Source organism: Festucalex cinctus, chromosome 3 (assembly GCF_051991245.1).
Source record: "Festucalex cinctus isolate MCC-2025b chromosome 3, RoL_Fcin_1.0, whole genome shotgun sequence".
Lineage (NCBI taxonomy): Eukaryota > Metazoa > Chordata > Actinopteri > Syngnathiformes > Syngnathidae > Festucalex > Festucalex cinctus.
The window spans coordinates 29,483,606-29,509,388 of NC_135413.1; the positions used below are offsets into that span (position 1 = coordinate 29,483,606).

At 41.2% G+C, this 25,783-nt stretch overlaps 1 protein-coding gene across 4 annotated transcripts in view; it reads left to right on the top strand.

The window, feature by feature from the left end:
* Positions 1-14,612: 14,612 nt before the first annotated feature.
* wnt7bb (wingless-type MMTV integration site family, member 7Bb) overlaps positions 14,613-25,783 on the top strand; it is a 48,623-nt gene continuing 37,452 nt past the window's right edge. The window contains exon 1 of one of the 4 annotated variants that reach the window (XM_077517431.1): positions 14,613-14,696. In XM_077517431.1, coding sequence (XP_077373557.1) covers positions 14,623-14,696 — 74 coding nt within the window. In that variant the 5' untranslated portion in view covers positions 14,613-14,622. Of the gene's footprint in view, positions 14,697-18,992; positions 19,227-19,553; positions 19,572-19,801; positions 19,820-25,783 lie in introns of those variants that run through there. The other 3 variants (XM_077517430.1, XM_077517432.1, XM_077517433.1) reach the window with 3 other exon arrangements.

Genomic DNA, 25,783 nt, shown 5'->3' on the forward strand with positions numbered 1-25,783 from the left:
CTATACTGTGATATACTGTGAGATGTTTCTTTAAAATTATCTGTCATTGTGTGTGGGGGACTTTTATGTAAAAATAAATAAATAAATAAAAATAAGTGGTACCAAACATCCATAATATTTTGTGTTGTGATGAAAAGTTGATTTTTAAACTAATGATTTTAAAATTGCAATTATTTATGTATTTACAATTTGGGGGGACTTTTATCACAAAAAAAAAAAAGTGGAACCAAACATCCATAATATTTTGTGTTGTGATTAACAGTTGATTTTTAAATTAATAATTTGAAAATTGTATTTATTTATTTATTTACAATTCTAAAAAAAAAAAAAAAAAAAAAAAATGCCAGTAATGCGCACTCATGTCAATGGACATTTTCATTTTTCATGTTTTCCAGGATTATGATTATTTTCTGTTGATTTTTTTTTAAATTTCTTTAAATTAGCTGTCATTGTGTTTGGGGAGGACTTTTATGTAAAAAAAAATAAAAAATAAAAAATAGTACTAAACATCCATAATATTTTGTGTTGTGATTAACAGTTGATTTTAAAATTAATAATTTTAAAATTGTATTTATGTATTTATTTACAATTCTAAAAATGTTTCATGTTTTCCAGGATTATGATTATTATCTGTCGATTTTAGTGTTGTCAGGACTGACTGAAAAATAAATAAATAAATAGCGTGCGGTCGGTGATTTCAAGTTTATACCACAGCGTACGTTTGTTTTGTTAGTAAATCTTAAAATTAGAGTCTGATATCTAACGAACGTGGCCACAAAAGCGACGGGTTAAATGTTTAGCGTTTTGTCAACGTCTCAGATTCCGCTCCATTCGATATCGACGCAAGAAGAATCCTATTGGCGTTGAATGATATTTGATCTCGGGGTGGGGGGGGCGCTTGAGGCGCTTGAGGCCAAAGGTCCGCTTGCTTTGTCATCCTTAGACCGAGCCCGCGGGCACTTCAAGAACCTCCCTGACCTGATTGGATGTGTCAGCTTAGTGTCGCGCAGTCAGACAGGCAAACAAGCGCCGCGTGCGTGTGTGCGTGTCGTCGTAACAGATCCATCCATTGTGAGTGGGAGGCCTCCGCAAGGTTCAATGTGTGGCACATCCGACACAACAAAGAGAAGCAGTGTTTGACCAGCACAGCCCCAACCTGAGACTTACTCAGGTTAAGTCCGAAAGAACCCCACCCACCTGAAAGACCTTCAACTTGAGACCACGGCAACAAAAACGACACCGCGGGCTTTTTTCCACAGAAAACGGCGACTCCATCACGAAATTGTTCCTAGCAAAAATGCTAATGCTAATTTGCTTCAATGTAAAACGGAAAGTGAATTTGTTTGCGCCAAATTACAGTTTGTAGGGCTGGGAATCTTTGACTGTGTCACGAATCGATTCGATTACGATTTTTGGGTCTACGATTCGATTCAGAATCGATGTTCAATTCTCGATTCACACGATTTCCGATTCAAAATTATTTGATTGACAAATGATTTTTTTTTTTTTTTGGTTACAAATTTATTAATTTTGTATTGTAAGTGCCTTTCTCCACAAAAACAGCATGTGGGCTACAACTGCCTTTTCCCCTTCTTCTTCATTTCTAATTTGAATAAAATCGATTTTTGGATATTAATATCGATTCGATTCGATTAATAAATGAGAATCTCGATTCTTTTATGAATCGATTTTTTTGGCACAACCCTAATAGTTTGCCTAATCCTTTTCCAAGTGCCATCGACACTCACTCACTCACTCACTCACTCACTCACTCACTATGAGTGAGTGAGTGAGTGAGTGAGTGAGTGACACGCCCACCACCACTCCCCGCTCTGCGATTGGCTGGATGGGTAAACAACTGTCTGTCCACAGAAACGTCCCGCTGTTGACAAAACAAACACAAAATGGCAAAATACAAGAGGAAAAAAATACTAGAGGAAACAAATCACCACCACACATTAACAGAAGCCCAGAGGTGTAGATTGAAAAGGAGTTCATGGGTATACATCCTGTATTTATATAGCGCATTTTCCTGAGTGAAAACGGAAGACCCCGCCTTTACAAAAAGGAGAAAAGAAAAAACTAAAAAATAAAGAAATTCATCAATAGTATCATAATTTACATGTTCAAAAAGAATAGGAAGAAGTACAAAACTTATCTAGTCCTACTCCCTAATACTTCTATTATAATATTGATATATGATATTTCATTTATTACACTCCACAATCACAAAATTGTGACTTGTGTAAATTATACATTTGCGCCTTTTTAAAAAAAAAAAAAAGTTAAAATAACTAATTTAATACAGTTTGTTTCATCCAAAATGAACTTTCATAATTATAGTGTTTCGTAGATTATTATCTATTATCTTAAATTTTTATCACATTTAAACATTTTCTTGTTTTGTTCCAAAAAATTTCATTTATTACCAAGAATCATTGTGATTGTTTTCTTCATAACAGAGCAGACCTACGTAGTATGTTTTTTTTTTTTTGTCCAATCAGATTTCACCCTCTATGTGTTGCCATGTCAATGTAATCTGCCCAAGGCCTTCAGAAGCAGCAGTGTTAACCAATGTAACAACCTTTCAACTACAGTTAATAATCAGCATCCCTGCTGAGTATAACGTATTTTATTAATTATGTCATATTATTAGGGAAAAAAAAAAGATTGCTGTGGGTGTCACTCGGTTAGAAATGGCAACAAGTGGGATTTCAGAACAAAGACATACAGTACAGTCAGGGATTTCAATCTAGTTGATTATTGACCATAGATCCAGATCTGCATACCGCTATTCATATTATGTTCTCAGCTCGCCGTTGCCAAATTCCAGAATGCGGCTTAATGAGACTAGGCCTGGAATATAAATTTAAGATTTTCATCATATTTAATATCTATACATACTGTGTGCTGCCGCCGGACACTCCAGAGAGCTAAAACAAGCATTGGATTGCATTAAAATCTTGGCATGTATGTCAATATGATTTGATGGATGACGTCTTGAGCTAATTGCTCGCTTATATCAACAGCGAATCGAGCTTGAAAATCGCTTAACGACATCAGCCGCGGTGAAAAAAATACAAAAATCGCAGCAGGCCGACAAAGGAAACATTCTCGTGACCGTTTTTTTTATTCAGTATCATTACGGCTTTTATAACATTGCACGGTTTGATAGCGGGATGGTATACGAAGACGTTGGCCGCTGCCAAAACATGCAAGAAAGAAAAAAACAACAACATACGCTCACTTGCATGCAAAACATCCTCGGGTAGAATCGAAAAAAAAAAAAAAAAAAACTTCAGTGGTGAGGATAAACAGTACGGATGGATTCAATATGCAGAGACGTGAACTGCCAAACACTTTTTGGGAACGCTTTCGACATGCGTGATCATCACCCGTGATTTATGTCGAGGCCCGATGAGTTCATATGTCCGGGGAAAATTACGCTAACAATAGCAGAGCCACTTTATGATGATTAGATTTTTTTTTTATTGTAATGATTGAATAGTGAGAAACAATGCTGTTGTAAAAAAAAAAAAAATGCATTGTGCGAATGATGAAGACAAGAATTTAATAAAACGATAAACTATTTCACTGGTAGATGCGATTAGCTGGCGATCAGTCCAGGGAAGAACAAAATCAGTTGAGTAAAAAAAACAAAAACCAAAAACCTGTAAAGTACTTTTTGTGATTTGAAATACATTCAATATGTTTGAAGATAGTAAGTGCTGAAAACGTGCAAAGAATGACATCATGTGTGTGCTTAACCCATTTGCTCCCAATAACGTGTAAATACGTTTTTTTAATGTTGTAAGTGTCCCAAAGACGTATTTATACGTTTGTTTGTTTGTTGTTGTTTTTTATGCTAGAGCATACAGAAGGCTTTGATGCAGCCTCTCAACTGCAAAGAACGGTTGCAGAAATGGTAGTTATTACACAAACGGCCAGCAGGTGGCAGCAGAGCAAAGGAGATCAACCAGGGCCATCTAGAAAAAAAAGCTAAATTACTTTTTTTTACTTACTAATTTTAAATAGATTTGTGAAAACTGATGGAAAATGGAAAAAGATAGAAATATACTTTTTTTTTTCCTGATGAAAAAAAGAGGCGGGCGGCACGGTGATCGAGTGGTTAGCACGTCCGCCTCCCAGTTCTGAGGACTCCGGTTCGAGTCCAGGCTCCGGCCTTCCTGGGTGGGGGTTTGCATGTTCTCCCCGTGCCCGCGTGGGTCTTCTCCGGGTACTCCGGTCTCCTCCCACATTCCAAAGACATGCATGGCAGGTTAATTGGGCGCTCTGAATTGTCCCTCGGTGTGCGTGTGAGTGTGGATGGTTGTTCGTCTCTGTGTGCCCTGCGATTGGCTGGCAACCAGTCCAGGGTGTCCCCCGCCTACTGCCCAGAGCCAGCTGAGATCGGCGCCAGCACCCCCCGCGACCCTTGTGAGGAATAAGCGGTCAAGAGAAAAATGAAAAAAAAAGAGGCTGTAATCTTTCTTTTGTTAGATTCCATGTTTTTATCGCAATAGGACACAAAATTCTATGGGCCTTGCAAAATCAGTCAAAATCCAGTAAAATAGCGAAAATGTCCTGGGAGTGATTGAGTTAAGCGCAATGACAGTTGTTGCAAAAAAACGGCCAGTAAGTGGCAGCAGAGTATAAGAGATCAGCCAGGGCCATGTTGCAACAAGCTCTTTTTGCCAGTGTTTTCAACAGGAATTTGGAATAACTATGAAACTTAGCTATATTCTACCGAAGGAGGTTGCTTCAGTGAAAATGGGTTGGAGTGAATGAGTTAAGGACGATTCAGTCTGTAATTAAAAAAAAAAAATTTTTTGCTTAAGCAAAAGCAAAGTAAAAGTACTTCTACTTAGGTAGGCCCACAGAGCGCGATGACTTTTGCCACCTCTGCTGTTTTGGCAGGAAATCTCATCATTCCTCAAACAACGAGCACGTTTAAACTTCCGTCAATCTCATCTGGTGACTGCCGCTGACCTCGGCCCGACCGGCCGCTTCCCGCCGCCGGCGGAGGTTTGTCTCGGTGACCGCCGCCATTGTGGCACGCTATGAAATACTGCGGGAACCAATATCTGTGTGACCTTTTTCGGAATGCCGATGGAAGAAAAGAAAACATTATCAAAACACAACACGGCGACCGAATGTCCTCGGTCGCATTGCTCGAATTCTAGTTGATTTCTCAATGAACTTGGCCCTGCTCGTTTTTTTTGTTTTTTTTCCCCCCCATCTCCGACGTGACCCGAGGCCAAGCTTTGGTGGTTTGTGACAAACGCCAGCATCAGAGCAAAAGGGGTGGGCGGAGGGTTTTCGGGACGGAAACGCGAGCTGTTTGAGGTCGGCGCAGTGCAAACACAGACGGCGCACAGGCCCCATTGTGCGACGCGGCGAGGCCGCTCGCACGGCAAACACTCCCAAGCTGGTCAGAGCCAGGTTGCGTTTGTGTGCGCAAGTGTCCGCGGGGCCCGTGCGCGGCCGTGGTCAGGTGCAAATACGAGGGAGGGAGGGAGGGACGGAGGGGCCACGCCTTGAGTCAACGCTCTCTGTTGAGCTTTCACAAGTATGTCAACTTCAATGTCAAAGCAACGCATTTGATGTATCCGCAACGTTTGCCTGAAAGGGGACGAAAGTTAATGGCTAATTGTGGTGCAATTCTTTCTCACTCCTGTTGAAGTGAAGCACGCTGGGCAAATGAATTTGTCATGGTGGGGCCTAGTGGTTCGCACCGCAGTTCAGGAATTGCGGGTTCGAATCTTGGCTCTGGCCTTTTTTTTTTTTTTTTTTTTTTTTGTGGTGGCTGAATGATGCGGGACTGAACTGCACACTCAAACAAATTGCAGTTGGCGACTCAAAAAACAAAAACAAAAAAATGATTTGAACCGGAAAATCGTTTTATGATTTAAAAGATGTGAGTTCATCGAATTGAATCAAATCTAATTTTTCGGATTATAAGTCACAGTTTTTTTTTTCATAGTTTTGGCCGGGGGTGCGACTTATACTCTGGTGCGACTTATGTGTGAAATTATTAACACGTTATTAGGGGTGTGAATTGCCGAGTACCTGACAATTCGATCCGTATCACGATTCATAGGTCACGATTCGATTCGATTAATCCCGATATGAATTTACAAGTCGATTGTTGCGATTTTTTTACACAAATTTAGAAATTACCATTCAGTAAACTTGTACATGTACAGCGTAAGATTTGAATGAAAATGTATTATTTATTGATCTGAAACTTCAGTATTTAACAAACACGTAACATTTTTCATGTTTGAACAGCGTTGAAATAAAATATTAAGGCTTAATGTTCCATTAATATAACATTCTCCCATGCTTAAGGTGTGAAATTTAGACGTTTTGTTGAATATTTTTCCATCAAAAATGGATATTAAAAAATCGATTCGGCTGCCTATTGAATCGATTCGAGAATTGCGTGCTATAGCATCGCGATATATTGCCAAATCGTTTTTTTTAAACACCGCTACACGTTATTATATCGTTTCACACGTTATTTTCACACCAAACCGCATGAGGGCGCTCTAGGCCTGTGTTGATCATTTCAACATTGCCGGTAATTTATAAAAACAACTGAGAAGGGCTGAACAAAAATGGCACGGAAAAGAAAATCATATTCCGCAGATTACAAGCTGCAAATAGTGAATTATTTTAAATTGTCTTTCAAGATCACATGTATGTTTTTGGTGTTGGATTTTAGCAAATAAATTCGCCCCAAAAATGCGACATACTCCAGTGCGACTTATATATATTTTTTTTCCCTTCTTAATTATGCATTTTTGGCCTAGTGCGACTTATACTCCGGAGCGACTTATAGTCCGGAAAATACGGTATATAAATATCTAAATTCCAACTATTTTTTATTTTATTTTTTTTATTTTTATTTTTTGGCGACTGGAGTGTCAAACTCATATTAGCTCATGGGCCGCATGGAGGAAAATATATCACCAAGTGGTAACGGTGTATAACTTGCTGTCATTCATGCGCAGATTTTCGCCGTTTGTAGGCCAGCCGTAAATGACAGAGCTCAACTGTCATCATATTTTTCTGAAAAATAACACGGACGCAAATGGAACGCGGCAACATTTTGCCTGTAAGTAACGTTACGTTTCTGACTTTCAGTGACGATTGTGCTGAATCAAGTGAAGAACGCTTTCGATATTGACAAACTGTTAGCAAACGGCAAAAAGCTACTAGCTGCTTGTGAGCAATTAATAACCCCCCCCCCCCCCCCCCCCTTCCCACTTGCCCCACCCAAAAGTCATGAGTGAAGAGGAGCAATGAAAAGGTCAAAACCATTGGCCAGCACGGGAGGGAGAGAGTTGGTTTAACCTCCGACCTCGCAGTTAAGATATATGAAAGGTCATGTGGCATCCAGGTCAGAGTTGACATGGCTGCATTGAACTTTGCTTGGTTGCATGAGGGGAAAGGAATGGAGGGGGAGGAGGTGGGGGGGGGGGGGGTACTGGGAGTACATACAGTACTATCCCCACTTCTTCCCGCCCCCTCTGCCTGGGGCCCTTTTGTGGATTCGGCGGACCCGGCCCCAGACGCCACTCCATGGTTTTGGCAAAGCGGCGCGTTTCACTCATCTGGCGCTTTCCAGCTGAAGCGGCTCCCATGCAAACACGCGGGCAAAACGGCTGCCGTTGCTCGTTTCGCCGTCGGTCAAGAGTGCTTCATAACATTTCAAACGACAAGCGCGACACACATCGGCCCCGGCGAGCCAAAATACGATACGATCCCCACCAAGATTTTTTTTTTTTCAACCTCTTTTTTTTTTTCCCCTCAGTTTGGGAGGAATGCGTGCTAAAATGGAGCAAAAATGGATTGCTTGTTCAATGAACAAAACAGGTCAGCTGGGACACAGTTTGAAAACGGAGTGGATCAAAAAAAAAAAAAAAAGGAAAACGGAGTGGATGTTTTGAAGCAGGATCGCTTCCATGTCGGCAGTGAAACGTTTGTGAGAAAACGTGCTCAGTTTCACGATTTACGGAAATGCTAATTACATATAAACCCAGTCGGCCTCTGAGGGCTACAGACTCGGATCAATTAGTGATTTCAAAGCAAACACGGTGAAGCAGCTTTTAGCGATTATGCTGCTGTTTAAAATCCAGGTTAAAAACTGTGCAATTCCTCTGATGAAAGTATTTTAAGCATTTTAAAATCAATTTAACGCTACGGTCTTTTAGTAATTTCAAAAAGCTACAAATCTTGCTGCTTCCGAGTCACGTTGAAGACCAGCTGATAGTCAGCCATCTTAAATTCGGACAGTAAACCACTGGAAGTTTCTAGTAGCAACAGGCAAGCGAGGTTTCTTATGTTAGCTTGATGCTAACATACTATGCAAAACACTATGGACAAGGTATCAAAACTAGCATCAATGTCGTGGTAGTAGGGCTTCTCATCTCATTATGCTGCCCCCTGGTGGCCAATGTGTGCACAATAAAAGAAGCAAAATGTGATACGCAAACTTTTGAATCCTTTACATTTTATTTATTATTACTGTACGTTTAAATAAAGTTTTGGTTGGTATTTTTTGTGGGGCTGGAACAGATTAATGTCCTTTCCATTCATTTCAATGGGGAAAGATGATTTGAGATACAAGAGTTGTGAGTTATGAGTGTGGTCGCGGAAGAACTTCATAATCAACAATTTTTACGCGTCCATCCACGTGTTGACGTGAGTTGGTTAATCCACAATCATCAGTTTTCTGCGACATCTCTCAACTGTTGCCATCCTGCCAACTCGCTCCACGGTGGAAACACAAGCCATTTTTCACGGAGTCACGGTTCCAAACTATACAGAATCTGATGCAACGACATCCATGCGTCCATTTTCCATACGGCTCGTCCTATTGGGGGTTGCAGGGAGCCGAAGCCGATTCCAACTGGCTCCATGCAAAAGGCTGATACAACAAGATGAGGCGGAAAAATGCCTGATTTCATACATTTCGCACATGCCACTGGTATATTTTCAGGAATAAACCACTGAACGTTGCCTAAAGGCTGGCGTTCGATACCACGGCGAAGCGTACAAATATAAAATATCTCTCGGGTCAGAGTTGGGCATTCCGAGGCGAACGGCGGAAACGTGGGGGGCTGGCGACCTCCTTCGAGATATTCCAGGCACAAAAGGGCCCTCGGGGGTGGCGGCGTGAGACGACGCGAGCGGCGATGTGGCGTCTGACTCGCTTTGGACCGACCGATACGTCCTTCCTGACCCAGATGCTCTCATCCCTGCCACAGCTTTTTAAAATTAAATAAACAGCATGTCACAGGATCCGCTGCGTACCACCCAAGTGCTACAGTCTAAGTGTGCGTGTGTCGTTGTGTGTGTTCGCTCTTCACTTTGATTTGTGACTTTGCGGATATGCGTCGCAGTCGTGGGCCGTTCTAGGCGTGCATGACAGTCTTTATGTTTGTGTGTGTGTGTGCGTGTGAGGACAGAAAGACGACAATGCCAAAAATGAGTGACATAATGCTGACGAGCACCGAAACTTGTAGTGTCAATCCAAACAGTGGTTGTCAAAATGTTTACATCAAGCACTACCTTTAAAAAAAATATATATATACTAATATTGATAAATATTTAAGTTTCTGGAAAGTTAATTTGGTTCTGAATACATTACACCTTTGAGGATAATTGCTAAAAACTCTCATACTCAACTGTGGGGGATATTAGCGTTCAACTGCTAAAATGGCACCAAGAACTATAGCTAATAGCAAAGAACTTGATGACCTTTGTTCACATCATCAATGGTTTTCCAGCACAATTGTGAGTTACTTCATTAATATTTGTAACATTATGGGCCCATCAATAATTTATTACGAGGCTCATTTCCACCATTACAGAGCGCAGTTAGCTAGCTAGCTATATGTAGCATCTCCACCACTACGGAGCGAAGTTAGCTAGCTAGCAATATGGAGCATCTCCACCACGACAGAGCGCAGTTAGCTAGCTAGCTATATGAAGCATCTCCACCACTACAGAGCGCAGTTAGCTAGCTAGCTATATGTAGCATCTCCACCACTACGGAGCGCAGTTAGCTAGCTAACTATATGGAGCATCTCCACCACTACAGAGCGCAGTTAGCTAGCTAGCTATATGGAGCATCTCCACCACTACAGAGCACAGTTAGCTAGCTAGCAATATGTAGCATCTCCACCACTACAGAGCGCAGTTAGCTAGCAGCTATATGGAGCATCTCCACCACTACAGAGCACAGTTAGCTAGCTAGCTATATGTAGCATCTCCACCACTACAGAGTGCAGTTAGCTAGCTATCTATATGGAGCATCTCCACCACTACGGAGCGAAGTTAGCTAGCTAGCAATATGGAGCATCTCCACCACGACAGAGCGCAGTTAGCTAGCTAGCTATATGAAGCATCTCCACCACTACAGAGCGCAGTTAGCTAGCTAGCTATATGTAGCATCTCCACCACTACGGAGCGCAGTTAGCTAGCTAACTATATGGAGCATCTCCACCACTACAGAGCACAGTTAGCTAGCTAGCTATATGGAGCCTCTCCACTACTACAGAGCACAGTTAGCTAGGTAGCTATATGTAACATCTTAGATTATTAATTTGATCAAAAAGCATGTGTTATTATAAAAATTAAATATATATTTTTAAATTTTACAGACGCATTTATGACGCAAACTGGTGCGCATGCTATGACGGACGACGGCATGCTACGTGCTATCCTCACTCTCGATGTAACAGTTGATGTAACAATGATTAAAATAATAAAACTTTCTGCTACAGTCCACTATGTTGTTAATCCATTGTTGTTGCTATCTTGCGTGATTTTCGGCTCATGTTGTAGCCGTTGTAAGCTAATTTTGCTAATGCCGATTAACGTGCATCCTATTTGTTTTTATTTCTGACCTTCAGGAGAGCCAGCAAAGACGTCACCATGCTCATTGCTGTTTATGCACACAGGTATGATGTTTGTCAAATTTTTATTGTACATTTTGCTGTTTTTATTTTCTACTGGCATTCTCACTCCCACGCCAGCGAGGATGTTGCAGTCACAAGCCACACAAAGTTTGACTCAAAAATAAAAACAGAATACAACGCAGAGGCCAAGCGCTTACTTTACACCTTGCTGATGTTATTTAAAATCTGACGAACCCGCTGCTGTCCACCCACCAAGAGAAGCCCAAGAAGCATGTTAGCTTGCGAGCTAGCTGGTAGCTAGCGCCTCCCGCAGTTATTATTTGGCGTAGGTTTTAACACCATCAACATGAACACAGCATGACTTTGAAGCCTCATTTTACATAGTTGCTGTTGCTGATTTTCTTTTATGAGCCATTGCTCATAGTAGGCTACGCTAGCATGGCTATAAATAGGCTATGCTATACAGCTATCCATCCAACCATCCATTTTCTCATATATATATATATATATATATATATATATATATATATATATATATATATATATATATATATATATATATATATATATATATATATATATATATATGTGTGTGTGTGTGTGTGTATCTGTATAGGTAGGCTATGCTAGCATGTAATGAAACAAACCGAAAGGTTCACATGACGACAAACATGGTCGCCGTTTTACAGGCCAGACATCAAATACAAGTTGCCGTCATACCCGCGCACGTTGACTTTGATTACGTCTCCCAAAAAAAAAAAATAAAAAATAAAAATCCGTCTGGAATTTTGATGGGGCGTGTTTTGAAGGGAGAGGCCTCGACAACCGCAACGGCGAGATGGCATGAAACAAAAAGGCCCCTGCGGTCGTGTCTGTTTCTCGTGGTCCCCCGAGCACAGATAGCTTGCGTCTGTAATTGTAGTTTACGCCGTCATTATTACAGCATGCTAGCCACCCCCCCCCCCCCCCCTTATTTTTTTCACATGCACTTTCTTTCTTGGAAACATGCGGCGCTCGTGCAGCTTCAAAGGACCATGCTAGCATAATAAAATTTGGTCGAGGGTGGGAGCGGGGGTGAGGGTGAGCTCGCTTAAAACATTTTTTTTCCCTTGCCAGGCAGATGAGGAAAGAAGCCAGATGAGTGGTAGACTATTACTGGTCTAGGGAAAATAAAGATTCCTCACATTACTATTATTTTCTTAACGGATACTTTTGAGGTGCGTGTGGAAACCCGAGAATCATATTACTGACACCAGAATGCAGATTCTTAACCAAAATTGCGCTTCAATACAAACGCAGCGTGGTTTGTACACAGGTCAACCGCAATATTAGGGACACGTGCCGTCCCATTTACATGTCACGCGAGGGCCATAAACCGTCATTTCGGAGCGCGTTCATTACGGCGGTTTGCGCCGGCGCGGAACTGCTTTGCATTACGGCGAGAGCTGGTTCTGATATTTGGGTGGCCTTATTTTAGCCGCATGACTCACAACGATGAAAGCATGTTAGCTTGCGAGCTAGCTGGTAGCTAGCGCCTCCCGCAGTTATTATTTGGCGTAGGTTTTAACACCATCAACATGAACACAGCATGACTTGACACTGTATTGAATCTCCTGAGATCATAGGAAGGCACATTTTGCGACGAAGGGCAAAAACAGTTTGGGTGAACTTCGAAATTTCGAGGCAAACAAACTTGGCCAGTCCCAACTAAAAGATTTTAAGTTTTGCTGTTGTGAAAGTAATTGGCTTTAAGAAATAAGAGTTTACAACCAGCTACCAACTTAAAAGATGTAAAGAAAAATAAACAACTTGCTTGCTTTGTTGTGCTGAAACACTGTGGTCATAAATCTCAATAATTTATATTTTAAGGTTGTTCCACCTCGAATGATGTTGTTTTATTTACAGCATAAATTTTATTTTCAAAAAAATGAACATGTGGGCCTAGTTAATAAAAAGAAGAAGAAAAAAAGATGTTTTTTTTTTTTTTTTACCAGGGGTCTCAAACTCAATTTGTGTCTGGGCTGCATCAAGTATTTCACAAAAAAGGGGGTTCAGGCATTAAAAAAACAACAAAAAAACAAGTACAACTAAACCAACCTTCTTAATATTTATTAATAACGATGGGTTTAGAAAAAGATGTGACTGTGACTCCACTTGATGTCACTTAAGAATTATGTTTCACCGAAAGCTTTCATGAGACCGAGCTGTGGTTGCTTATAAGCAATTAAAAAAAAAAAAAAAAAAAAAAAAAAATGCCCAGCAGGGCAACGATATGGCAAAAAAAAAAAAAAAAAAAAAGAAGTTATGACTTGATGTCAAGTAAGGGACTTCGAAATATCATCCTGTGGGCCACAAATGGCCCCCGGGCTGCAAGTTTGAGACCCCTTGTGTAACTTGTCTTAATTTGATGGGTTTTTTTGTTTGTTTTTTTAATTTTAGCTACGTTTGTATGCGTTTTTAATTTATTTAAAATGAACTATAACGTTTGATTAAAATATATGTTTTAAATATTGTAAATTCGATCAGTTAAAATAAATCAATTAACCAGTTAATGAAAGTTTTGAAAAACTAATAAAATACATTCAATTCGATCACGTTTGCATATAGCTGGTTGCTCCGACTTGAGCGTTTGAGACGTGTTTCCCACGCTTTGACAGCAGGGGGAGTCTTGTGACGTATACGCACGCGCGCTCAAGACTTGCAGCAACATCTGCTCAAAACCCAAGCCCGAGTGATGGGAACATTTTCTCTCTCTCTCTCTCTCTTTTTTTCCCCCTCCCCTCCCGTCTTCAATATAATTTATGTCGCTTTGCACGCAATTTATCACCAATCAGCGTGACTGACACATCCTGAACGACTTCTCCCGCATCTCTGACGCCAGTTCTGCGTTCTTCTCCTTATTCTTATTAGTCATTATTGTTATTATTAGTCACGCTGCTGCTTTTTTTTTGTGGAAGAGACATTCCACTTGCGCATTTGGGTTTATGGGGCGTGCTGTTGTGGCGCAAAAAAAAAAAAAAAAAAAAAAAGCCGCAAAAGGAGCACTCGTCCTTCGCAAAGTGACAAAATAAATAAATAAATAAATAAAAATAAGGGCCCCTCTCTCTCTTTGTGTGCATATAAAAGGCATCATTTCGCACCCATCACTTTTGTTGCGTTGCAACGAAGCGATCGTGGAAGGAAAGCCCGGCCCCATTTATTATCTGCATATCCACGCGTGGACGGGGGAGGGAGGGGAGGAGGGAGGAGGCAGGGAGGAGGAGAAGAAGGCGTGCACCTCTCCCCGAGGCTTTCCTTTACCTGTCTGGCGTCAGGACACTATGGAGTTAATTTCAAGAAAGGTGCTCAAAGGGATACTTTAATTAGAGCAAAGAGTTGAGACCGGACGGAACCGAACAAGTGAGCCAACAATCTAATTGTGGAGTCGGCTCATCTCACCTGCCGCTTTTTTTTTTTTTGGACCGGACCCGGACCATGGACTGCACCTTGGGGACGGTTCCACACGAGCTGGGTGCCGCGGGATAGAGTCGCCATGTGGAAGGGTTAGTTAGTTAGTTGTAGTTAATTAGTTGTCGTTAGTAGGCCTATTGCGAGGTCGTGAGGTGGGAGGGTGGGTGGGGGGGGACCAGTTGTCGTTTGGTGGTTCTACGCATTACAGTTGCATGGCCCACGGACGGAGTGGCAAACGACCATGCACAAGCCCCTCCGAACCTGGACCCTGTACCCCGTTTTCCTGTGTTTGGGCATCATCTACCTCAGGCTCGGGTGAGTCATTTAACCATTTAAACGGAAAAAAAAATGGTGCATTTATTGATATTTATCCAACATGATCACGTGAAGCACATTGATTACGAAGCTTTTAAGAAGCGCTTGAGTGTCATTCCCAACCATTCCAGTTGCTGTCTGCAACCATGCATACCTTTTTTTTTTCTTTTTTTTTTTAATAGCACCACACCAGAGTTGTATTTCCACATTCCATTGGCCCAGACTGAGTTTTTACCTGTTTAGCTTTAACTCTCCTCATCCCTCCCCTCACCGCCTCCGCTGACTTTAGAGGAACACACAAGAAGACACACACAGCAGCAGTCTGCACGAGGATTCGCACAATTTACGCTCGTGTGCTTAATAACAGGGTAGATTGTTGCACTTGTAAGGAGATTGTTGCACTTTAACGCTTCTTATTTTAGAAACCAGTCATTAATGTTAACTCATTTGCTCCCAAAGACGTATTTATCCGTTGTTTTTTTTTTTGGGTTGTTGTTTTTTTATACTAGAGCACGGTTAGAGGCTTTGATGCAGCCTCTGACCTGAAGAGGTCGCTTAAAAGCAATGGTAGTTATTACAAAATTCGGCCATCAGGTGGCAGCAGAGTATAAGAGATCAGCCAGGCCCGCGTTGCAACAAGCAACTTGTGAATAATGATGAAACTTAGCTCCATATTCTAATGCTAATTGTTGCAAAACGGAAACAGATACAAATATACTTTGTTTTCCTGATGAAAGAAGAGACTCTAAACTTTCTTTTGGTAGGGTCCATGTTTTTACAGCAGTAGAACACAATATTCTGTGGCCCTTGCAAAAATCAGTCCAAATCCAGTAAAACAGGGAACAGGGTTGCTTCAGTGAAAAAGGCTGGGAGTGAATGAGTTAATGAACACGCCAAGGTAGGAAGTGCACCAGGATTTTTTTTGGTCTTCCCTCACCCATCTGTGCCCCGAAAAAGGTACCAACACAGATACCATCCACTGTAATGCAAAAATCACCGGTGTCAAACTCAAGGCCCGGGGGCCAGATCCGGCCCATCACATGATTGTATGTGGCCGACAAAATGCAAATCGCCTGTGTTAACTTTGCAAAAATCTGCACTCAAATTTCAAGTTGTCATGGCGTAATAAATACAAACTTTGATTAAGATTTGGGATTTTTTTTTTGTTACCATTTTACAGTAGCTTGAAAAATAATTAAACATATTTCAGAACTGCTCCATTAATTTGTTTTTGAAATGTATTATGATTCGAGATTTTATATACCTGTACTACTTTTTGTGCTCGATTATGAAGACAATATTAATCACGATTATTTTGGGTAATAATTGAAATCACGATTAGGACGATCATTTAGTTTTTGGGTACAATACAAGAAAATGTTTCAATGTAAAAATTATTAAGACAAATCAAATTCTTGGCAACACTGTAATTATGCACATTCCTTTTGGATGAATCAAAATTTATTAAATTTGTTATTTTAAAATTTAAAAAGTTGCCATTATCAATTTAAAACAGCTCAAGATTATTATTATTATTTTTTATTTTTTTATTTTTATTTTTTTACAATTATGCTGATTTTGTAGTGTAATAATTGAAATTGTAATTGAATTTCGATTAATTGCACAACCTTAAGCGCAAGTACTCAACTCTTGTGTGGTCACTGATATCAAGTACCGATACCTAGTACTTTTGAGATGATTTTACAAGGCCCACAGAATATTGTGTTCTATTGCTATAAAAGCATGGAACCTATCAAAAGAAAAATTAAAGTCTCTTCTTTCATCAGGAAAAAAAAAAGTATATTTCTATCTGTTTCCGTTTTGCAGCAATTAGCATTAGAAGAGAGCTAAGTTTCATCAGTTTTCACAAATCTATTTAAAATTGTAATTGAGCTTTTTTTCGACATGGCCCTGGTTGATCTCCTTTGCTCTGCTGCCACCTGCTGGCCATTTGTGTAATAACTACCATTTCTGCAACCGCTCTTTGCAGTTGAGAGGCTGCATCAAAGCCTTCTGTATGCTCTAGCATTAAAAAAACAAAAAAACAAAAAAAACGTATAAATACGTCTTTGGGACAGAAATTACACCCGCCACACGCCACTATTTTTGCTTTTGTGTTGCAAAAAATACAAACACTGCCGGATGGATGTACGCCCTCCGCTTGTTTGTTTGTGCAGGTGTCGCTCATGTTGTGGCTGCTGCTGAGGGTCTGGCCAGATAGTGGGATAAATACATAAGTAGGAGGGAGGAGGAGGAGGAGAAGCTCATGTGGAGTGGAGCGTGAAACACACTTCAAGCTCCACAGATGCTCATATCACATGACAAGTGTACTTCCAATATGCAGTGCGTGTGGGGTGCTCTCACTATGTTTACCAAGCCCGACCATTTAGCTCATTCCTTTCCATCCCTTTACTTTCACTAAATCTTTCATTGTACCCTCTTCATTTACGGCGACTGGAGCCTGCAGGTGGTGACTGACAGGCCCGTAGCAACACGCTCACACGCACACACAGGCTATAGAATCGGTCCAACTGTCTAATTTCCATGCCCAGATCCTAGAATTGTTGCTATTATTCAATTAATTTATTAATAATTAACCAAATATTTAATAAAAATTTGAAATGTGTACATGTTCTGTTATGTTCTGAGGTTGGATCCCAAAAGCGCAGACACAAATAAGATTTGAACTCTTTATTCGCATAACGTCGAGAGGCGTAGAACAAACGTGACTAGACGAGAAACAACGAGAATGTATCGAGAATCACGAGACGCTAAGCTAACTTGGGCTGTGGAGGTGCACACAGGAACAGAAGTAATAATCTGACAAAAACACACACTTCTCATACAGGCTTATATAGACAGCGAATCGATCTGATTGGCTGTGGCTAGACATGTGGGTAACAGGACTGACATAGAATTATCTGATTGGCTGTTGAACAGATAAAGAGATTAAATATTCCTGACATCACATAGCTTCTGACATCACAGAGCGTCTTACAAGTTGAAACTAGATGCGGTTACATCAGTTCAATAGAGACACTTGACCTCACAGTCATGACCCAAACACAACCCTTGCATGGCCCAAGCATAGCCCTTGCATGACCCTAGTCATGGTAGTAAACATAACCCTTACATGACCCTAGTCATGACAGTAAACATAACCCTTGCATGACCCAAGTCAGGACAGCAACCATAACCCTTACATGACCCTAGTCATTACAGTAAGCATAACCCTAATCATGACAGTAAACATAACCCTTGCAACCCAAGTCATGACAGCAACCATAACCCTTGCATGACCCTAGTCATGACAGTAAATAGAACCCTTGCATGACCCTAGTCATGACAGTTTTCATTTTACTACTTTCAATAAAGCAACAAATGAGGCATTCTAATGAATGAATAGTTTATTTCGGCTCCACACGCAAAACACAAACATCCCTTCAAACAAATCATCCATCCATTTAATTGAAAAAGAAAAAAAAAAGGCAGGGAACAAAATACAAAATTAAACACAAAAATCTTACAGGACTCTTAACAATTTAAGTGGGCCGGATGAAAAAACAAAATGGGTCGCGTTTGGCCCACGAGACATATTTTGCCCACCCCTTATATAGCGGGTCTTTCAAGAGCGTTTTTTTTTTTTTTTTTTTTTTTTTGTGCAATAACGCAACTTTGTGCTATTTTAGCAGCCTAGACAAAGTAGACAGTGGTGCTACGGGAATATTTGTCGTTCCAGCCCAAAGCTTGCATATAACACCAACTTGTGGATGCACACTGACTCATCCTGCCAAAAAAAAATAAAAAAATAGCTGATTTGACCCCTCCTCTTTTTGGAGCTGCGATGACGGTGTTTGTTGATGTTTGGGAGGGATTTTTTTTTTTTGGGGGGGTGGGGGGGTGGAGAGAGAGCGAGAGAAGGAGAGAGAGAGTGAGAGAGGAGTGCGGTGAGTCGATGATGAATGAAACGTCGGATCAGTGTCACCCACCCCCCGCATCCCCCCCACCTCTTCCTATTGTCCCGCCGTGGCAAAGTGGGCGGACTGCAGTCGTCTCCGGCCGCCCAATGGCAGCCGCGACTGCGGAGCCGAGCGCGCACAGGCACTTTTCTGCCATGCGAGGTCCCTGAACGCATCACCCCCACGATACCGCGACCACTATACCGCCGCTGCCGCTGCCGCCGCCGCCGTCGCGGAGACATGTCAGAGCCCACCCCGGCCACGGCCCCGCACATTCGGCCACGGCAGCTCGGAGCGGCGTGACTCGGGAGCTGGATTTTTTTTTTTTTTTAAATGCAGAACTTGGAATTAAAAGCAGAGGAGTTTTAATTTTTATTTTAAATCATTGTTATATTTTATTTTTGATTTTTTTTTTTTTCCAAAGTGTGTTTTTTCCCCCCCCCATCTTGTCTGAGGCGCCTGAGCCGCTTGGGCTCCTCCATGTCATCATGATCCTGTTCTCGTCGCGCAGTGTTCTGCTGTCAGTCTACTACCCGCAGATCTTCCTCATCCTCACCAGCGGCAGCTACCTGTAAGTTGGCGCCAATTAACCACCCGCCTATTTAGTCTAGCAGAAAAAAAAAAAAGAAAAAAAAGAAAAAAAAAAGTTGCATTTGTGTGATATTCCATCACGGAAACCTGAATTGAAACATTTTTTGACCAACTTCTGTTGCCGGCTTCATTTTGGCCACGGAGTGGCAGAGACGTTCAAGAACAAAACGAAGTTGGCTGGAAGAATTGGCGAGGAAAAAGTGGATTAGTGTTATCTTATGACCTCACCGTCCCAGTGAGTCCATTCATCACTTGATTGACACCCTAATGCCCCGTGGCTTTTAATTAAACACCAATCATCCCTGCAGGATCCGGACTTGCAAAAGTAATTACGAAGGCATTCTTTCGCCCTTTTCTCTTGTTTTCTCGCTTTCTGCCCGCTTCCTTTGCTGCCCGGAGACCCCAAACCTGCTGCTAAAATAGATGTGTGGTTTTTTGGTGTGTTTTTTTTTTTTTCTTCCAAAAGTTAAAAGTGGGCTCTTCTCACTGCAGGCAGCCCGTCATGGTTTGCACATTAAAGCCATAAACGCATTGTTTATTTGGATTATGCGAGTTTCCTGTTGGGACAGAATGGTGAGTATAGTGGCTGGCACGTGTGGCTCACAGTTCAGAGGTTCCGGGTTCGAATCTATATACGTTTTTGTTTGTGTAAGTTCTTACTTGTGTGGTATTTTGTTGGTTCTAAAAACATGCATGTTAGATTCACGTAAGACTGAATTGTCCATATGTGAACTTAACTCATTCACTGCCATTGATGTGTATATCCGTCAATGGCAGTGAATGAGTTAAGTCAATTCCGTTCCCATTGACGTGTATATCCGTCAATGGCAGTGAATGAGTTCAATGGTTGTGTGTGACCTGTGATTGGCTGGCGACCAGTCCAGGGTGTACCAGCTCACCTATGACCTTTTAGAACATCATGTGAGCAAACATACAACAGGTTGGCGATAAGTACAGGCTGACGACGTGATGCGGTTGTGATGAGATAAAATTATCATCAGGTTGCATGAATATAACGTTAGAGGAGACGAACACGTTTTCTGTTGAATTCTATTAGTTGCTTGATGTTGGCTGTCTACACACGATAGAAATAAAGTTGAACTAAGTGTTTCCGTTGTGAAAATTGTCTTCAAGAATTCCACAACAGAGAAGGAAAAGTTTCCAAAACTAATCGTTCAGCAAATTCGTTTTGGTGCAAACAACTTGCTTGCTTTGTTGTGCTGACCAACATTGATGCCATAAATGTCAAAAATAATCTTTTTTTTTTTTTTTTTTTTCCTTTTTTACAGTTTAGACATTCAGTACCACTGTAAAAATTGTTGGGTCAAATATAACCCTAATTGGGTAAAAAAAAAAAGAAAAAGAAAAAAAAAAGTCATAAATAAATAACTGACCTCAATTTTGGGGTTATTTATTTAACCCATAATGTTGTAACCCAACTTTTACCACACAAGTAACCCAACATTTTAGGTAAAATAAATAAATAAATAAATAAATAAATACAAAATAAATAACCCAAAAAAGTTGGGTCAATTGAATAACCCACAAAACGACCCAAATTTGTGGATCATGTGGACAAAACAACCCAATGATTTGGCTTTTTTTTTTTTTGTGTGGGTTATTCATTTGACCCAACTTTTTGGGTTAAAGGAACAACTCAATCAGTTGGGTTGGTCTCTTTTTAGGGGCAGCATAACTCAGGTGATAGGGTGGCTGTCTCCCAAAACCGAAAGGTTGTTGGGTTTTATCCTTCAACCCATGTGGCCATGTCGGAGCATCATTGAGCAAGAAAGAGAATCAGCAGTCGTTACTGATCAGTATAACTCTAAAAACGGCTGGGTCAAAAACAACCCAATTTGGGTCAAAAATTGGACTGACGCAAACTTACTTGGGTCAGTTTTCCCCAACTTTTTTTTTTTTTTTTGCCAGCAGTTTTAAGTGTGAAGATAAAATGAGGTGAGAGTAAGGTAGCAAAGTAGAAAAGCGCTATACAAGTGAAATGGACCTTTTTTTTTTTTTTTAAATCCCAAATTGGGTATTTTTGACCCAACTCTTTTTTTAGAGTGAACATTCCCACAATTTACTACTATTTGGTGGCAGTATCTTGTGTTTAACCCTAACGAGGACAGGTGCTATACAAAACGGACAGATGGAAAGTTTCCCGTCAGAACACTGTCGACAAAAGCAACCCCGGATTTAATATTAATGATAACAATAACCGTATTAACACAGTGGTGCCTTGAGATAAGAGTTGAATTCATTCTGTCACCACGCTTGCAACTCAAAACACTCAAATCGCCTTTTCCAATTGAAATGAACGGAAAGAATAACCTGCGATTGGCTGGCGACCAGTCCAGGGCGCACCCCGCCTACTGCCCACTGCCGGCTGAGATAGGCTCCAGCACCCCCCGTGACCCTTGTGAGGAATAAATGGATGGATGGATGGATGGATGATTGGATGGAAAGAATAACGTCTACTAAATAGACTGTCAAGAATTAGTTTGTGCGTTACGATTTAATGCTGCATTTCAATTCATTGTGCTGCTCCTTCTGTTTTGCCCGCCTTGGCCACCGGGGGGCAGTATAATACAGTCATGCAGACCTCAACCACGAATAGTTTCGCAACGACTGTAAGTGACTGAGTAATCCGTCCAAACGCGTTTTGTGTTCAAATATCCGTCGCTACCGTCCAGCGCTCATCAAGTGTGCGCTCGCAAGTCAAAGCAAAGAAATCATCCGGATGACAGCTCGTATCTCAAAATCTTGTCCATCTCGTATCGCACCGTTTTGTTTTTTTTGTTTTTGGATAATTGGGGAATTGCATGCATCTGTCCATGGTGAGTGCATCCCATTCAGTCCGAAAGCACATTTCCTGCTCTTAGGGTGGCGGTGGGGGGGCGGAAGTCGTCGTCCATCTAAGTTAAAATGTGTCCCAGCCATGATTTTTTTTTTTTTTTTTTTGAGTGCATTCCTCTGTAAGATTCATGCCTGGGAGCTGAAGTGGTGTCAGCGCCACTCACACAGCGTCCCATGTGATGACGATATGCAATAACGTCTGCCGTGACGTCGGCCGCCCACTTTGTCTCAAGGCCACACGACACAGTGATGTAAGAGCCTCGCGCTCGCTTAGACGGATGCTCCCCACTTTTTTTTTTTTTTTGGTTGTACTTGTCAGGTCACGTTGGCAAAGATGTTCAGCGGAATGTGGGTTTCCACTCTGAGTCACTCGGGAACGGAAGCGGAGTTCCCAGCCGCTCTCCATCAAAAATTCTGCCTTCCAAAGATAGTACGGCGCAGGTACGACTGCGGCTGCGCTGCACTGCGTCATGCTGACAGTTTCGAATATTTGGACTGAGTGTGGACGTCATCATCTAGCCAGCAATTTTTATTTATTTTTTATTTTTTTAAATCCTCATTAGGGTCACTGTTAGGGATGCACTTTTTTTCAGACTGAGTACGACTACAAGTATACTCGCCAACACCGAGTACCAGTACTCGATAACAACATTATCTTGCAGTTGTGGTTACATTCTGTTAATTCTCTTTAGGGCAGCCATTTTTCATTACTGTCATGGGCCAGCAGAAAATGAACTAGAATCATTTATATTTGAATTTTATTACATTTCCCTTAGCTAGAATTATCCATCCATCCATCCATCCATCCATCCATCCATCCATCCATCCATCCATCCACAATCCATCCATCCATCCATCCATCCATCCACAATCCATCCATCCGTCCTTCCATCCATCCACAATCCATCCATCCATCCATCCATCCATCCATCCATCCATCCATCCATCCATCCGTCCATCCATCCGTCCATCCATCCATCCATCCATCCATCCATCCATCCATCCATCCGTCCATCCATCTTTCTGACCACTTATTCCTCACAAGGGTCACGTGGGGTTGCTGGAGCCCATCTCAGCTGGCTCTGGGCAGTAGGCGGGGCACACCCAGCCAATCGCAGGGCATAGCTAGAATGATTGTATCGAAAAACTGAATTTGAATTTGCCCATTTTAGAATTTGATTTTATTAGTTTAGTTATTTACTTAAGTTTAGCAATTCCATCCATCCATCCATCCATTTTCTTGACCGCTTATTCCTCACAAGGGTCGCAGGGGCTGCTGGCGCCTATCTCAGCTGGCTCTGGGCAGTAGGCGGGGGACACCCTGGACTGGATGCCAACCAATCGCAGGGCACACAGAGACGAACAACCATAGTTTAGCAATTCCATTAAAAAACAAAAAAAAAAAAAAAAACAGTTTTGCCAAAGTTGCCACACATTTCACTTCAATGTAGCCTGCAGCACAAGGCAGTTCAGTTATGTGACATCTCAGACTGAACACTAGGGCACACTGTATAAAAGGAGTACAGGGGAGTGCACAAAAAAAAAAAAAAAAAAATCCTAGTCCTGGGCCATAGTTTAAAAAATAAATAAATAAATAAATAAATAAAAGTCCCTTTTTCATTGTGGGAATGAGCATTCCCACATATGTTATTGTGATGACATTACTTACAGTATTTGCACAATTTAACGTCTATTTAACATCTACAATTAACGTCTGTTCCACATTCATTTTCAACGGGACAGAAATTTGAACTTTTTCTAAGTAGCACTTTCCAACGGCCTTCTTCCGTACATTTAACTTAAGCGTCATTACCAGGTGACTGATACTGCTCAGTGGCACAGTTGGTAAAGCGCATTGTCCGGTGACCAGGAGGTCATAATTTATCTCTCAATTTACTTCATAAGCATTCCACATGCATTCAAATCTTCGCGTTCAGCTTTCAGCATTCCCATGCAATTTCTGCAGAAATTGCACTTCGTCTAGCTCCTTGTGAAAATGACTCCCACTACCATACAAATACTCAGTTACATTAAAAAAAACTAACAAATAAACAAAAAAAAAAAAAAACTATCCAAAGTTTTTTTTTTCCCTACCGGATAATCCTATTCCCATCTGCCCTTGTGAACTTTGTCCTGTACTATCCCAATTCCGTGATTAAAGGTTAAAGTTGACTCCTGACGAAATTCCTGAAAAAATAGTGGCCAATGAAATGCAAGAGGGCCCGTTTTGTTTCGTTTTTATAACCCCCAAAAAATCTCAGAAAAATGCTGATGAACCTCCAATAGGCTGTTTTTACAAAAAGCAGAATATTTTTTAAAGATAAAAAATATTGAGGGGAAAAAAAAATCCGGAAATATGTATATCCACAGTTGCGGAATATAGACAAGTATTCATATGTGGCTTCCATGTTACATTTCTGGGTTAACTACATAGTCAAGTGAGTAAAAAGCAATACAAGACTGCTTCTTAAGGCCACTTGAAGTTTTAAAAATCAACTGTTGTGATACTTTGTCACACGTTTGCTTGCATTCTTTTTACTCAACCTGCCGCGTTGCTAAGCATCGCCTGCCTGTCCGCCACATTTTCGTGACGGGAGTTCCACTCCCTCGCCCAGAGCTAGTTACGCTACAAGTGCTGTCATCTGGGGGGGCCTAAATAGGTGGAAACGTGCTAAACAAGTGAAAGAACATTTCATCATTCTTATCAGAGCGCACGTCGCCGATTGCACGAAATGCCGACGACGGCAGAGTTCGATTCATCGTCATAGCCAGAGACGGCATTCAAGCAAAAGGGGACGTTTAGCATGTAAGAAAGTGGGAGCCAGCACAATGAGGCTGGTTTGTATGGATGGGATGTCGCGGTCGCCATGGGCGACCGCATATACTGCAAGGAGGTGACGGCGGGGTCAGCGGAGCAGCAACGGGGCAATGAGGTGAATGAAACATACAAGCTAACAATGTAGCAAAGCCAGCCAGACAATGGTGACGCGTACTGGCGTTCCTTCAAGTTTTCATTCCTCCCTTGTTCCATTTGTTGACACACCGTTAAGAGCTATACCGCAAACAAACAACAGCTTTATTTTATGAGTCGTCATTTTTTATGTTATGTGCTTTTATTTTGGCGTACTTCCAGCAGTCCAGGAAGTGCTATCTACTAGAGGTGTCTTTACATCTAACTGAAAGACGCTAACAGAAAAAAAAGATCCGTGATTCAATGTGTTACGCCATTTTATTTGTTTTATTGTGATTTTTCATGACGCGAATTACTTGTAAAAAGAGTTTTTGTGTAATTTTACATTAAAGTTGAGTTAATAACTCCTCATTAGTGGCTGTTTAATGCTACTAGCTTTCTGTTTTAGCTAGCTTTTTCACATGTACGACTAAAAGTTGTGTTGAAGGTGTATTTGACAACTTTTAAAGGGATACTTGACTCATTGAACAATTTTCAGCAGTGAAAGGTTAATATTTTGTCCAGAATGAATTTGATAACTCATGTACAATTAATACTTTTAAAAAGTGATTTTTTTTTCCTATTTGCTGTCGACTGATGATGACATCACCTGTGCTGAGGAAGTAGGTAACGACCAATCATGGCTCAGTTTACTAACCCAACCCAGAAAACAGGTGAGCCATGATTGGTCGTTACCTACTTCCTCAGCACAGGTGATGTCATCATCAGTT